Source organism: Hipposideros armiger, unplaced genomic scaffold (genome assembly GCF_001890085.2).
Source record: "Hipposideros armiger isolate ML-2016 unplaced genomic scaffold, ASM189008v1 scaffold_6, whole genome shotgun sequence".
Lineage (NCBI taxonomy): Eukaryota > Metazoa > Chordata > Mammalia > Chiroptera > Hipposideridae > Hipposideros > Hipposideros armiger.
Genome location: NW_017731356.1, coordinates 2,444,174 through 2,459,330, shown reverse-complemented (window position 1 = coordinate 2,459,330; position 15,157 = coordinate 2,444,174). Strand labels below are relative to the sequence as shown.

General features: G+C 32.8%; 1 protein-coding gene across 2 annotated transcripts in view; it reads left to right on the top strand.

The window, feature by feature from the left end:
- KIFAP3 (kinesin associated protein 3) overlaps positions 1 to 15,157 on the top strand; it is a 117,224-nt gene that overhangs the window by 79,354 nt on the left and 22,713 nt on the right. For both annotated transcript variants that reach the window (XM_019647687.1, XM_019647695.1), the window contains exon 19: positions 7,921 to 8,020. In XM_019647687.1, the coding sequence (XP_019503232.1) occupies positions 7,921 to 8,020 (100 nt within the window). The remainder of the gene's footprint in view (positions 1 to 7,920; positions 8,021 to 15,157) is intronic.

Sequence of the window (15,157 nt, the reverse complement as noted above, 5' to 3'; positions counted from 1 at the left end):
ATTTAATTTTTATATAAATCTTACATATTTTATAACCTTGTGGATTCTGCCATACCGCATTTTTCCAAGGATGCGTTTGGCACAAAGATTGGTAGGTTTTTGCATATTCTGGCTTTTAATGTGCTGCACTGTTGCCAATGTTAATATCACTTCATTGAAGTCATTTACTTGAGAAGAGGGAAGGATTTCTAATTAAGATCTATAGCAGGTTGGAAATAAAAAGCATTAAAGTAATTATATCTGAATTAATGGTGCCCTTTTTTTCCTACTATGTTTGATTCATGTGTTTTCATAGTTTGTATCGTGCAAATTGCCCATATAAACACTGTATTATTTTTATATTTGATCTAGACACTTGAATCCTGGAAAATTGATACTTTACTTTGAAAATTAAATAGATTTCTTCCTAACTGAACTTTACAGTAGTTATGAAATACCATTTTGTGTTTCAAACCAGATGGTGGAGATCATTAATTTCAACCAACCAGAATTTCTTAGCTCAGTAATGGCAAGCAGCTGTTCCTTACATATTCAGATATTCATGAAGTAAAATGATGTAAAATATATATGATATGAATTTTTTGGTTAATAGAAATCAGGATTTCTTGGAATCAGGTTTCTTGCTTTGAAGATTGATAGCTGCTTTTCAGTGTGAATCAATTACTAGTTTCCAAAACAGCATACAACTTTTAACCACCTCAGTATTCAACTTTGACGCTTTAATACAATTAGAATTTTAGAACAGATCTCTAAAAAGTTATACCACATTTCCAAAACTGACTTAACATCTTAAAATGGAAATCCTAAATATTTTTGTGAGATATTTTATAATTAAATTGTACAACTTATGATTTTGTGAGAAGTCTAAGTCACATATATTTTTATATATCCAAATTTAGAAACAGCCACCACTCGTGGAAAAATAAATAAATGTAGGCATTTGAGGAGTGAAATGTTATCATTAGCTATCCTCATGGTGTTTTTAGATACCAGTAGCCTGATGATACGGCAGACATTTGACAGTGGAGATTACGTTGCTATGATTTTAAAGATACAGTTCTCATACCAAGCCATCTGTCTTTTTAGTTTATTATTTTACCTAATTCATTTTCCATGAATGGTTCATCTACTAAACGGATCTCTGTAGTGTCGCTGGACGTGTGTTGTGGAATCTAGATAATACCAGCCTCTTGCCTTTTATTGTGTGTAGTTGTATCAGAAACTTCAGAGACATGTGTAACACTGCAGGTTTGTGTGAATGCAAGAGATCTTGTTTAAGTCCCTGGATCTCCATGAAACTAGGCTGCTTCCCACAGAAGCAGCTCCCGCAGCTTTTCAGCCACACAGGCTGAGCTACATGGCCCACGATGCCCTGGGTCTTATGCTTCACTTTGAAATGAGGCTGCTTTTGCTGCTTCCCAGTCATGAGGATCGTCTCCTGTATTTTCAAACTCTTAAATATGTCCAAATGGAACTATTTCTCTCTTGCTTTTATTTTTAAAAAGGATCTTAGTGTTTTCATATGAAATAGTAATCTAGCATCTCCTTTAGTTATAGTATTTTTTCCCTTGGAATCTAAAATTATTATAATTGTAATCACTGAATCATTTCCCTTTCTGTCATGAAAATTATGCTGTTTGCTTAGGACTTCTGCCCACAGAGAAAGTGTATTATAATTTATAACGCTGTGTTGCCTCTACGCATTTCTGAATGACTGTTGACTTTTTTGTTGTTCTTCATCAATTATGGTGAATCTTACTCCAGGCATTTAGCATGTAAGTGCATTCCTGGAATATGAAGCTTAAAATGCTTCGTTTCTGTTTTTTATTTAATTTCTTTCATTGTAAAACTGTAGCTTTCATTTACCTATGTGTTTCTGTGATGTGTCTTATCAGGTGCAGCCAAGCCAAATAAGCTACGATTTATCCATTTTAGTCATTTCGTTTTCTCAGGTTTCCCATTATTGATATTTTCTCCCACACAATCACAATTTCACTATTAACTAGTTCACCAAAGAGCCCAGTATTATGTTCTCATTTGACTTTAAAAAACGAAGTTTATTTCAGTAACGGTCTATAAGAGGATACTGTTTTTGTATTTTGTATTTTTATTTATAATATGTATAAGCCAGTTTTTAACTGATTTTCAGAAATCAGGAGACTGATAAATTACCTGTGTTGACAATAAGTTTGCTTTGATTTCATCCTCATGTCAGTATGTACTCCATGTTACTTACTCATAAGCATATTTATCATCGTTATTTGGAACACCTCAGAAAGGTGTGTTGTGTATAACTATAGAATTAAAGGCCTCATATAATTTCATAACCTAAATGTGTGTAATGTTCCCCATCTTACAAAGAACTCTGGCATATATCATCTCCGTCTTCTGTTTCTTCTCTGGCTGTTCAAATGGGACACAAAATTCTTTGGTTCCTTGTTGCTACCTTTGAAATAATAAGATTCGAGCAGGAGCCTGAGAGGGACACTTAGATTTATCTGGAGCTTGTAATCAGGACTCTATGATTCCTTTTAGTATTTCTAGAAAAGAATTACTTTTGGGTACAGGATGCTGAGAATCAGAGTCCCAAAGAAGTTGGGGGGCTTGACAGGAAGACTTAATTTAAGGTATAGTTTAACTTTCATACCCCATTCTAGTGAAGAAAGATTGCTCATATATCAAGAGTCACCTAAATTTTGTCAAGCCATGAAAGGGCATCGTAGAAGGTATAGTTTACAGAATGGACTGCAGTGTCCAAGGATTATTAAAAATGAAGTTTAGAAGTATAAATTTTCTCTTCTCTACTTACATAATATCAGTCTTATAATAATACTACTGTTAAATCAGTTATATTCTGGGTTCATAAAATTTCTGGCTAAATCTTTAAGCCCAGAAATACTTAGTTTGGTCTCTGTTTGGTGAGCTCCCAGTTTATATTCCATTTATCCATTTGCTCCTGTTTTTTCCCTCTGAAGATGATAGGAGCTCTGCATCAAAATGAAGATGCAGAGAATTTCACAAGTGTTTAGTTTAATTTCTTCCTAAACTGGCTCACTTCACAAGGTCATGTTTCATGTACTAAAAACTTGAAATATAATTCAGGTATCTTATTATTGAGTTTTATTTATATCTGAAGTATTTTTTAATATAGAATATTTTATTCTGTTGCCATGGCTTCGTAGTCATTTTCAAAATGTGGTATACATTTTATTTTGGCATTTTCACTTAGCTTTGTTCCTCTAAAACAGGTAGATTTCTTAAACCCTGATCTTCAGTTATTTGGTTTTAATATAACAGAGGAGCTTGTTGATTTTCGATTGTCTTAACCTTACTAATTTTAGCCACATTTTCACAAAGTGTTAGTTCCATATAAAATTATTATTTTTGTAGATGCTCAACTCACAATGGTGTCTTGGCATTTCCCACAATTGCATTTTTTTGTAACTTTTTTGTGTTTAGCTGGTCTTTGATTTATAGAATCTTCAACTTTTAGAGGACATAGAAACTGGGCTAAATATTAGACACATTTAAGCTACCCCTTAAGTATTTTAAATTTACTGAATAAGACAAATACCACAGCTATTAATTAACAATTCAACAATTAAATAATAGTATGTTTTTTGTATATGATATGTAACAAATGGGTATTTGTACCAAATGAGTAGCACAGGAGTCTTAAGGAAATACAAATCATCTCACTTTTTCATTTGCCAATTTTATTACTTTTTGAATTCACTCAAATATATATATATATATATATATATATATATATGCACACACATATATTTTTTTAATTAAAGTTTATTGGGGTGACAATTGTTAGCAAAGTTACATAGATTTCAGGTGTACGATTCTGTAACACATCATCTATATGTCACATTGTGTGCTCACCACCCAGAGTCAGTTCTCCTTCCATCACCATATATTTGATCCCCTTTACCCTCATCTACCACCCTCCTCCCTTTTTAATATCCTTACTCCTGAAACAGATTTTGTCATTAATGCTTCCCTGTCTTTCAAGACTCAAGTCAGTTACACCTCTTGCTCCCTCCCTTCCCACCCCAGGTAGGATTTTCTAACCTCCATAGAACCCAGAAATCTCTCTATAGCCTTTTCTGTCTCCAGCACTCATTTGGTACATATATCTGTTCCTGTTGTATATCATTTATTAATGAAATATATTATTTAAGTGTTTGTCTTATAGTTCACTTAACCTAAAATTCTTGAAAACAGAAATTAAGTATTGTAATTTTTGTATTTTCAGGACCTAGGAAAGTATTATTATGCATATAGGAAGTATAAAATGGTCATCTGCTAACTGAATAATTTATTTACTATGTGCCAAATTTATAAACAATGTTGTGGTTATGACCTAGCCAATATTTACCTAGAGGTCACTTAACAACCCAGAATACTTTCAAAATAAACAACTTTAAATGGCCTCAGAGCTTTCCAAATAATTATTATAAAAGCCATTTACTAAAATACATTTATTCCATATAAATTTTAGGATTATTTGTTCTAGTTCTTTGAAAAATCTCATTGGTATTTTGATAGGGATTGCACTGAATCTATATACAGCTTTAGGTAGTATGAACATTTTAACTATATTAATTCTTCTTATCCATGAGCATGGTATATGTTTCCATTTATTTGTATCTTCTTTAATTTCCCTCTTCAATGTCTTATAATTTTCTGAGTACAGGTCTTTGACTTCCTTGGTTAAATTTATTCCTAAATTGTATTTTGTTTTGTTTTTTTACGCAATTGTAAATGAACTTGTTTTCTTAATTTCTCCTTCTGATAATTTATTGATGTATACAAATGCGACTGATTTCTGGATATTAATTTTGTATCCTGCTACTTTACTAAATTCATTAATCAGTTCTAATAGTGTTTTTGGTGGAATCTTTGGGGTTCTCTCTATATAGTATCATGTCATCTGCAAATAATGACAATTTTACTTCCTCCTTTCCAATATGGAATCATAAAGACCCTGAATAGCCACGGCAATCCTGAGAAACAAGAACAAAGTGGGAGGCATCACATTACCTGACATCAAATCATACTACAAGGCTATAGTAATCAAAATAGCATGGTATTGGCATAATAACAGACACATAGATCAATGGAACAGAATAGAGCGCTCAGAAATAAACCCACGCCTATACAGTCATTTAATCTATGACAAAGGAAGGAAGAGTTTACATTGGGGTAAAGACAGTCTATTTAATAAATGGTGCTGGGAAAACTAGACAGATACATGCAAAAAAATGAAGCTAGACCACCTTCTTACACCATATAGAAGGATAAACTCAAAATTAATTAAAGACTTAAATGTAAGACCCAAAACCATAAAATTCCTAGAAGAAAATATAGGAAGTAAACTCACAAACATTACCCTTAGTAATATTTTTACTGATATATCCCCTGGGCAAGGGAAGCAAAACAAAGAAGTAAACATATGGGACTACATCAAACTGAAAAGTTTTTTCACAGCAAAGGAAACCATCAACGAAACAAAAAGACATCCTACTGAATCCCCTGCTAATGGGGAGAGATACTTGCCAATGATACATTTGATAAGGAGTTAATATCCAAAATTTATAAAACACTCATACAACTCAACACCAAAAAAAACAACCCAATTAAAAATTGGGCAGAGAACATAAAGAGACATTTCTCTAAAGTAGACATACAGGTGGTTAATAGACAAATGAAAAGATGCTCAATGTCAGTAATCATTAGAAAAATGCAAATCAAAACCACAATGAGATCCCACCTTACCCCAGTCAGAATGGCCATCATCAGTAAATCAACAAACAACGAGTGTTGGTGAGGATGTGGAGAAAAGGGAACCCTCATGCACTGTTGGTGGGATTGCAGATTGGTGCAGCTGCTGTGGAAAACAGTATGGAGGTTCCTTGAAAAATTAAAAATAGAACTACCCCATGACCCAGCAATTCCACTTCGGGAGTTTATCCAAAGAAATCCAAAACACTAATTTGAAAAAAGTATATGTACCCCTATGTTTATTGTAGTGCTAGTCAAAATAGCCAAGATATGGAAACATCTGAAATGCCCATCGGTAGACGACTGGATTAAGAAACTGTGGTACATTTATACAATGCAGTATTACTTTGCCATAAAAAAAGAATGAAATCTTATCATTTGCAATTAGTACATAGATGGACCTATACGATACTACGCTAAGTGAAATAAGTCAGACTGAGAAAGACAAATGCCATATGATCTCACTTATATGTGGAATCTGAAGAACAGAATAAATGGGCAAACAAAACAGAAATAGACTAAGAGATACAGAGAAAAAACTGATGGTTGCTAGATGGGAGGGGGTTTGGGGAATAAGGGAGAAGGTGAAGGGATTAGAAAGCGCAAATCGGTAGTCACAAAATAGTCACAGGGATGTGAAATACAGTATGGGGAATATAATCAATAATATTGTAAAGATTATGTAGGATGTCAGATGGGTATTAATTAGACTTAGCAGGGGGATCACTTCATAGATTGTGTAGATGCCTGGCCACTGCGCTGTACACCTGAAGCTGAAGTAGAATAGTATTGAATGTCAACTAGAATTAAATATGTGTGTGTATACATATAAAGCACAGCATAGGGAATAGAGTCAATGGTATTGTAATAGCTATATACGATAGCAGAGTAGTAGTAGACTCGGGGGGGTTATTACTTTGTGAGGGGTGTAAATGTCTAATCATTATGTTATTTTGTAAACCTGAAACTAATATTAAATAATAAAAGCTAAAAAAATAATATTAAAAACCATTTGTTCTATGCGCAGGGTGGCCCTGAAGCCATCACTTATATCTTTTTTCTTTAGATTCTTCTTATTAATCTATTCATCATTCTATCAAAATCCAGGTTATCTGGATTCTTAGATTGGAGCAAATGAGAAGATAGTATTACTCTAAAATCAGCAAGAAGTAATAATGAAGATTTATATTTATGAAAAGAAGCACTTTATAAGCAACAAAAAGAACTCAGAAAGCATAGTGGCATAGAACCATTTCACAGGGTGTTCAAATTTGTCTAATAACCTAGGGTATGACTGTGTAATTGATGCTTATAATGAAGATCAAATCATCAAGTATTTAAATTATTAGTAAGGACACTTTTTTTTTTTTTTTTTTTTTTTTTTAGCTGAGCCATCCTGCCACCTGTTGGTAGCTCAGCGGCTGCTCAGCTCGGGCTGACTCGAACCACTGTTGCTCAGAGCTCAAACTCTTGAGCGAGCTCTTAACCAACTGAGCCACTCAGCCGGCCCAGTAAGGACACTTTTTAAGATCACAGGGTGTATAAAATATATTTACAAAGATTACTAACCTAAGTCTGTATGTGTGTTTTAAGGTGTGTCCAGCGTTGCTTATTTAGAAATTCACTTATTTGAAATATCGAATTCTCTAATCATGTGACACAAATGACGCGGTCTGGGCATAAAATGTGGGACGTACTACAGTTTTGCTCATGACGGACACCATGCTACCTAACACCTCCTGGTCATGACTCATGCTGTTTTCTTAGCCTGGACTGCCCTTACTCTCCCCCCCAGCCCCCTCCCCCTACCCCTGTCTTTTTCTGTCTTCCCCACCAGGGTGTCAGCCCTTGAAGGCAGAGGCATTGTATTCTTTTCTGTGCTAGTGTAGTACTGCCACATAGTAGGTGCTCGAGAAATGTTCAGCTGTTGCACTGCATTATTATAAAAGGACGCTTATGTGCAAATGGGTTCCTCCTCAGACTCCCAAGGGAATAAGTGTGTCATGGTGCCGTTTTTCTTTCCAGATTAAAAATGCAGACTATTTCCTATTGTGTTGCTTGGTAGAATAGTTTCCTTTTTATTCCCTACAAATATGTTTCACTCGTTACCCTTGTCCTTCTTTCTAGATGGATTAATTTCCTCGGAAGGAGCCATAAGTCCAGATTTCTTCAATGATTACCACCTTCAAAATGGAGATATCGTTGGTCAGCATTCATTTCCTGGCAGGTAAACAATCTTTCCAAGAAAAATTTAATACATGTCGTTTTCCTTGAAAAGCTAGAAATCTCTTCATTCCCCATTTCTCTTTTCCCATTATGAGGGAAAAAAATACTCAAATTTTCAAAAGCATGCTTGTTTGATTTTAAATTAATTTATGAAGTCACATTTTCTGTGTAAAAAGAAAAAAAGAGATCACAGGCCTGAAAACCATATATGCTTCATCGCTTTGGAAAATACAGGCTGTCTAGTGAAAGAGTCAGTACTTTTGCCAAATTAACGAAGCCAGATTGTTTCCTAAGTGTTTTCCAAAGCCAATAAAATAGAATATAAAATAAGAACACAATACTTGGATTTTAACAATTTTTCAGACATCACTGTTTTAAAAAGTTGATGCTTTGATTAAAGACTTTTCCTCCCTGGATGGCATTCAAATAAAATATTTAAGGGAAAAAAAAATCTGACATGTCAGCATTGTTCTCTAATTGATTTTAAAATCTTACCAGAATATGTAAACAATATTTTCTCCTTCAGACCATTCCTAGAGGTGTGATATTTTAATTTAGGCTGCCTATTGAAATTTCACGCTAAACTAGTCTGATGGATAGCTATAGTCTTATTTGCCGTTAAGATTATTTTTTCTTTAAATTATTAATTTATTTTCCTCTTCTAAAATTCTACTTTTTATTAACATAAACTATTTCCTGTTTGGAGGATGTGTTTATGTGTTTTTTAAATGAAAGAGGACAAATATGACTATTATTTTATAACTCTTAGTGATCACTTATAATCCACTTAATCCAATAAATAGTACAACCATTATTCATCTATTGTGTATAATTTATTTTACAAATCTTCATCATGTTTATTTTAACCTGCACAGCAAATGTTTTAAAGCAATTATTGTTGCAGCCATTTTACAAATGAAAACATCAAGGCTTTAATAATTTAAGTAAACAACTCACACAAGTAGGATGGGACAGAAAAAAATTTTAATTTAGGTCAATATGTTTCCAGAGCTTATGTTCTTTCAAACATGATGGTAATTGGAAGGAAGTATGACATACTCTAGCAACTTCTAAGCATTTTTTTAACCACAACCTCATTAAGAAATACCTTTCATAGTGCAACCCAGTGCATACCTACGTATTTGTTTATACATATGTATTTACACATATATATGTAAAACAAAAATTTCTTAAAATGGCAATTAGTCTTACTACCTGTAATACATAATGATATATTCTATTTTATTCTATTGTTTCATTTTTGAAATGCAGATTACAACTGACTATATTGGTTTTACAACTCTCTGATGGCCATGACCCAAAGTTTAAAAACGTGGTTGAAAATTATAGTATTACATGAAATGCGATAACCTTCTATGTAGTTCAGTATTCTGTAGTGGACTTAATAAATACTAGCACTTTAGAAATAGTTTTGTTGGTATATTGGATTGTCATGGTCAGAAACCTCTAGCCTTAGGAAATAAAAACTAACATGGTGACATTCCAAGAAACATATGACTTTTAATTAATTCTGATGTTTCTGTGTAAATTAGCTATAATTATTTAAGTAGAGGCTGTTGAATCATTATAACTACTGTACTCCATCATGCGACAATTCACTGCACAAATGTTTTCTAAAACATAATTGAAAAAAAAAGAAATGATTTGGGTTTATAATCCTGATATTTATGTGGAAGATTTTTGTTGCTGGCATTTACAAGATTAATTGTTCTGCTATTTATGTTTCACTATGACCACAGCATAGATTTTGTGTCTCCTTCAGATACTGCCAATCAAAGAAAGCACTGTTACTAATGATGCATTACTTGTTTGAGAAAGACTTGCTTTCATTTTTTACATAATTATGTGATTTTTAAGAACCTGAACATTTTCATTAAAATTGAATATACAAAACAATGAACTTATGAGCTCAATTCAGCAAAATCTCTCATTTCTGTTTTTCAAAAATAGTAATTTTATAAAATAATAAACATGTTTTAAGAGACAGGAATACTCGATGACTAAGTTATGCACTGTGTCCAAAGATTTCAGGATTTTATCCCTTAATTCTCTTAATAACTTCTTAGAAATGATTGGGGAAATTCTCTTACCTTTATACCTTCGTTTCTTTACCAGGGTAAAAATATTTAAGTAGCGTCTTCATATCATAAAAGACATATCACAGTAATGTTGGATTAAAGGATTAGTTAATAAAACTTACCACAGACTATTTTCAAATCAAAAGAGTGATATGCTTATTTATTATAATCATTTGATTTGAGAATCATTTTCCCTTTAAAAAGAACTTCCCCTGAGAAAAAGTCTTTCATCTCTTGTCTTTTGTAATCTTTCAGGCCTTAAATCACATAACTATCGTTTTCTTTTTTATTTCCAGAAGAAGTAATTTACAATGAATTCCCCCAATTTTTCTGTAGGTAATAGATCAAATAAGAAGGGACTCTCAGTGGATCAGCAGAGAGATAGAGAAAGTCTACAGTGTAGCCCGAACTCACAGTCCTTCTTTCTACATTTCCTCCTCTGGCTGGAATCATTTACTCTTCCTTTAATTCAATCATTTCTGGTTGGTTAGGATTCTCTTTTAATAGGATTCTATGCTCTTCTTTGATAGTCAGAAACCATAGATCTTAACTCGGGCTTACTTTTTAATTCCACAAAGATTTAAGTATTTTAAATTGCTACATAATTATTTACATATTCTAGCATGAACATTTTGCTACGTAATGTCCCAGATGTGAAATTTTAAACTAATGGCTATCTTTCAGCTCCTGGTATCCAATAGGTAAATTTAAAGCCCACTAGATCAAGTAACATTGACTTAAAATACCGCTTTTGAATTTTTTTGTTTTAACTGATTTTAAGCAAAATAGGAGTATTTTTTGAGATGTAATATAAACTAAAAGTGTTGAATTCTTATTCTTCTTCACTGTTGGAGATAAGAGTAAGCAAACTTAACAGACAACATGGAGAATTTGGGTTAGCTATGAAAAAATATTTTGATTCAATTTTCAATATTGAAAATGCTGATTTTTAAAACTTTTTAAGAAGAGGGAATGTTTATTTTGAGGTTTTTTTTTGTTTTGTTTTGTATTTTGTTTTTTTTAAACAGGGAAATTGTCCAGATGACTTACAAATTCTTTCCTTGTTCTGTATCACATGTCTTTGCTAAGTAAGCACTGTCGAGTTATCTGGGGGAAAAAATAATAAATTAATATATAAAATGTGAATTTTTATCATTATCATTGTTTTTAACGATTCGAGAACATGAAACAATATGGCACTGCCGAGTGGCTTTAGCCAGTACTCGTGGTTTTTCAGTCTTTGTGGTTTTCTAACATCAGTTTCAGTGGGCTCAGGTAAAGGAGATGATCCCAAGTTCCCGCAAGGTAAAAAATAAATTTCTAATTTGTATGATAAGAGTCTTTTTTTGTTATGTTATTTTTAATGTTCAAAGAAAAAATTCTTCACTTTCTTCCTAAAATGGCAAAGTTTAGTAATAGGACAAATCTGTTAAGATGTGGAAACTAAGCCAGATTTAAAGAATTGTTTAAATTGTTCAAATGAGTATTTTTCTTAAAATCCAAGTCAGGGGGTCCTTAATCCGAATGCCTGCACTCTTGTAATACAGCAAGGCAGTTTAATTGGAAACACTGAAAACTGTTAAACTCATCTATCCTGTCCTGCGCGGGAGACTGGATGTTTGATAAAATAGATACTGGCAGCCGGACAGCGAATCCTGGGCTTTAGACATGTGTCACTATCAGTTTGAACCTCTTGGCGCCAGAATTCCCCGACATTTAGAGGTAATGCAGAATACATTAAGGCCCCAAGGCATTCGCTGCAGAGTTGCCAATCCCAGAGGGCCAGATGTAAATCTTCCCCTGCAAAAATCTGAACTGGTGTTAGAAAGTAAAGTGGAACTTGCTATTGAAGCTAATTAAAAATAATAGGAGTAAGACTAGCTTTTCTCCCCCCTTTTACCATGTATCCGTACCATATTTTTGGACCGTTTTTTTTTTTTATTATAACTCTTACTTTTCAAGACTAACAAGAACCTCATGTTGAGTATTTTTTAACTGCTTCCAGCTTTTACAAATCAGTTTTTGTTGCAGTAAAAATGGTCCATTTTTCTTTTATAGGAATCCAATTTTCATAAACTGGAAAAAAAATTGCAGAGGCTGCTTAGGTTTCCTTGAGGCTTTGAAAAATGTTTTTCAGAGGGCCTGGAGTTCTTCTTTGTGGTTGGCACAGTGATGTCATTTACTGACCATTTCACAAAGATGAACTAGGTGTGTGCATTATCTGAGCCATCTGATCCCTACACTTTGATTTTCTGTGCGTGTTACAAGCCTGCCTCTTTTTCCTTTCTTAGTACTTTGGCATCAGCTTTTTTGTGCATTTGTATGTATTATATATTGCAAACATGTATCTTTCATTCTGTTCACTCTATTTTTTTTTCAAATATTAAATCACAATTGAAATGTTAGTCGCACTTTTAAAAAGTAATACTGAGTAGACCTAACAAATTATCTATTTCCTTAATGTATAAGAGATAACCTTTTATTCCAATTTTTGCATGCATAATTTTTCCTAAGACAAGGACTCCACATGTAAAAATTAGACTTATTTCTTTAGCAGCAGTTACGCCACCTTTTCCTGCTCCCCCCTTAATTATACTCAGCTATTTACTCAGTTTTTCACTTGAGAAAAGCACCTCAAAATTGCACATTCCCTGTCTAAAAGGCATTGTGTAGTATTTACAGAACTACATATTATTTCTAGAGCTACATATTACGAGATTATTTCAAAACAATCATTCAAAGAAGAAATCAAATCATTGTCTTTGGTACATACAACCCTTAATTTGACCAATCTGGAAGTTCTTTTATATTGAGAGGAAAGGAAATAGGCCTATAAAACCCCTTCTTTGATAAGTCCTTTATCAATTTTTAATTGATGACCCAAACTCTCCCATTTTTTTCTAATGGTTTAAGCTTTGGTGACCTTTATCACTAGGGCTGCATTATAGGCATTATATGGAAGGATCAAAAGGAAGTGAAAAGAACCTCTGAGAAGCCTTTCTTTTGATAGATATTGAGACCGACCATTTGTAAGAACTATAAATGAATGGGTAAATATTTATGAAATCTTTTGAAGATAACCACTAACTAAAGCACTGCTTTATTTAGTGTGTTATTAATTTCTTATCAAAAATGAACATAGCCTTTTTGATATTTATTAATGTCTTTTCCTGTTCCTATTTCTCAGTGAAAAACATGCTACATGAAACCTCTAAAAAAACTCTTGACTTTAGTCATTTTTCCAGACACAGTGGTTATAGAATAAAGCAGCCAGATTCCATTTTTTACCTGTCAATTGCCAAAGATTTTTTTAATGCTAATACCCACATATAGAAGCAAAGAGGTACTCTGATACACCTCCGGTAGGAATTGAAATGGAGAAAACCTTTGTGGAATGTATTTGGTAATAGAGAACACAAGCCTTGCATTGTTCACTTCCTTTTTAGTCTGTATCTTCATTTCTAAGAATTTATCCTCATGAAGTCATCAAAGATAAAGCCTGCATAAATAAATGATTTAAATGAAATAAATTGTGTGTCATAAAATATCGATACGCTGAGTATAGTGATGTATACTTATCTAATTGTGGAATAAACGTTATTTTCAGCACCTCCTTTTATGTATGTATGCCACATGATCTTGTCCACATACTAGATTATATTACAGTGGTGTTCTGATCTAAGTGAATATGAAAGTCAAGAAAGTCAAAATATGTAGAAATAGATACATGTAGCAATAGATATTCTAACATAAAAATTCTTCACTTTTTAAAGAATTGACCACAGAGACTTTATACAATAATCTGCTTCTTCCTTATTGAAAATTATTTTTGATAAAAATGTTACTCAACTGTGATGTTTTTGATAACATTAAGTTGAGTACACCAGTACCCACATCTGTAATTCTAGTACTAAAAGTCAGCAGTATGTTTGGGATGCTTAGTTATTCCATGTGTATTCATTTGCATGTATTAAAACATTATAACGACAGATTTGTTGATTTAATGTTAATATGTAAATATGTCTTCATTTTAAGACAAGCCTATTAAACAATGTATACTATTAAAAAACAGAGACTTACTGAATACTTTGTATTAGTATATGCAAGGCACTGTTATACCTTTAATTTACTCTTGGTTCTTGACGTTCATATTTGCATAGGTCTCTGATCCTTGTTTTTAGCTAGTTTGGGATATTTGCAAGAGTTCTGCTTCCCAGTTTAAATGGAATTTTGTTAAAACATGATTAAAAAAATAGAGTAGGACCTCTTCATAGGAACAGTAGGGTTGAGTAAGAAGACAGTTTCCTGTTTACTTTTTTTTTTTTTTTTTNACATATAGTCACTGGATGTGGAGTAGAGAGTGGGAATGGAGTCAGTGGAATTGTAATAGATAAGTATGATATCGGGGGTGGGAGGGCAGTAGATGGGGGAGAGGGGTTGCTTCTGTCTGAAGGGTAAAAAGGATAACTATTGCATTGTCCTGTTTACTTTTAAAAGTCGCTCTGTTTCAGAGTATATTATTTAATCTAAAAATATCCAGATTTGTGCAAATTTTTATTATAATTATATTTGGTTATCCAAATGACCTTGTTTTTAATGTATGTAAAACTTGTATTTCAAGCTCAATAAGAAGTGCTCTATGGAGGACTAACCAATAGAAATAATTTTAAGTTCTTCCACCTTCATCAGTATTAGCCAATCAGAAATACAGGGTAAAATTGTTTGAAATGACTAAGACCATTCGTAAGAGATAATATTATATGACAGGTGAAATTATCTCTAAAGTAAGAAGTGGTCATTCTACTCTTAAACTTGTGAGATGATGAAAATACGAGAACAAGAAAGACAGTAGCTGTGTAACACAGTTCTAAGAGAAAATCAAACCAATGCAAATAAGTGGTCTTTACATGACAAGACTTTTGCTCTAACACAATCTTTACATTAAATTGCATTTTCCTTTCTAAATATTTTGATAGCAGTTTTGCCAATTTTTTTTTTCCGGAAGATGTAATATCTTAGGAACCTCCTAAAAGTTTCAA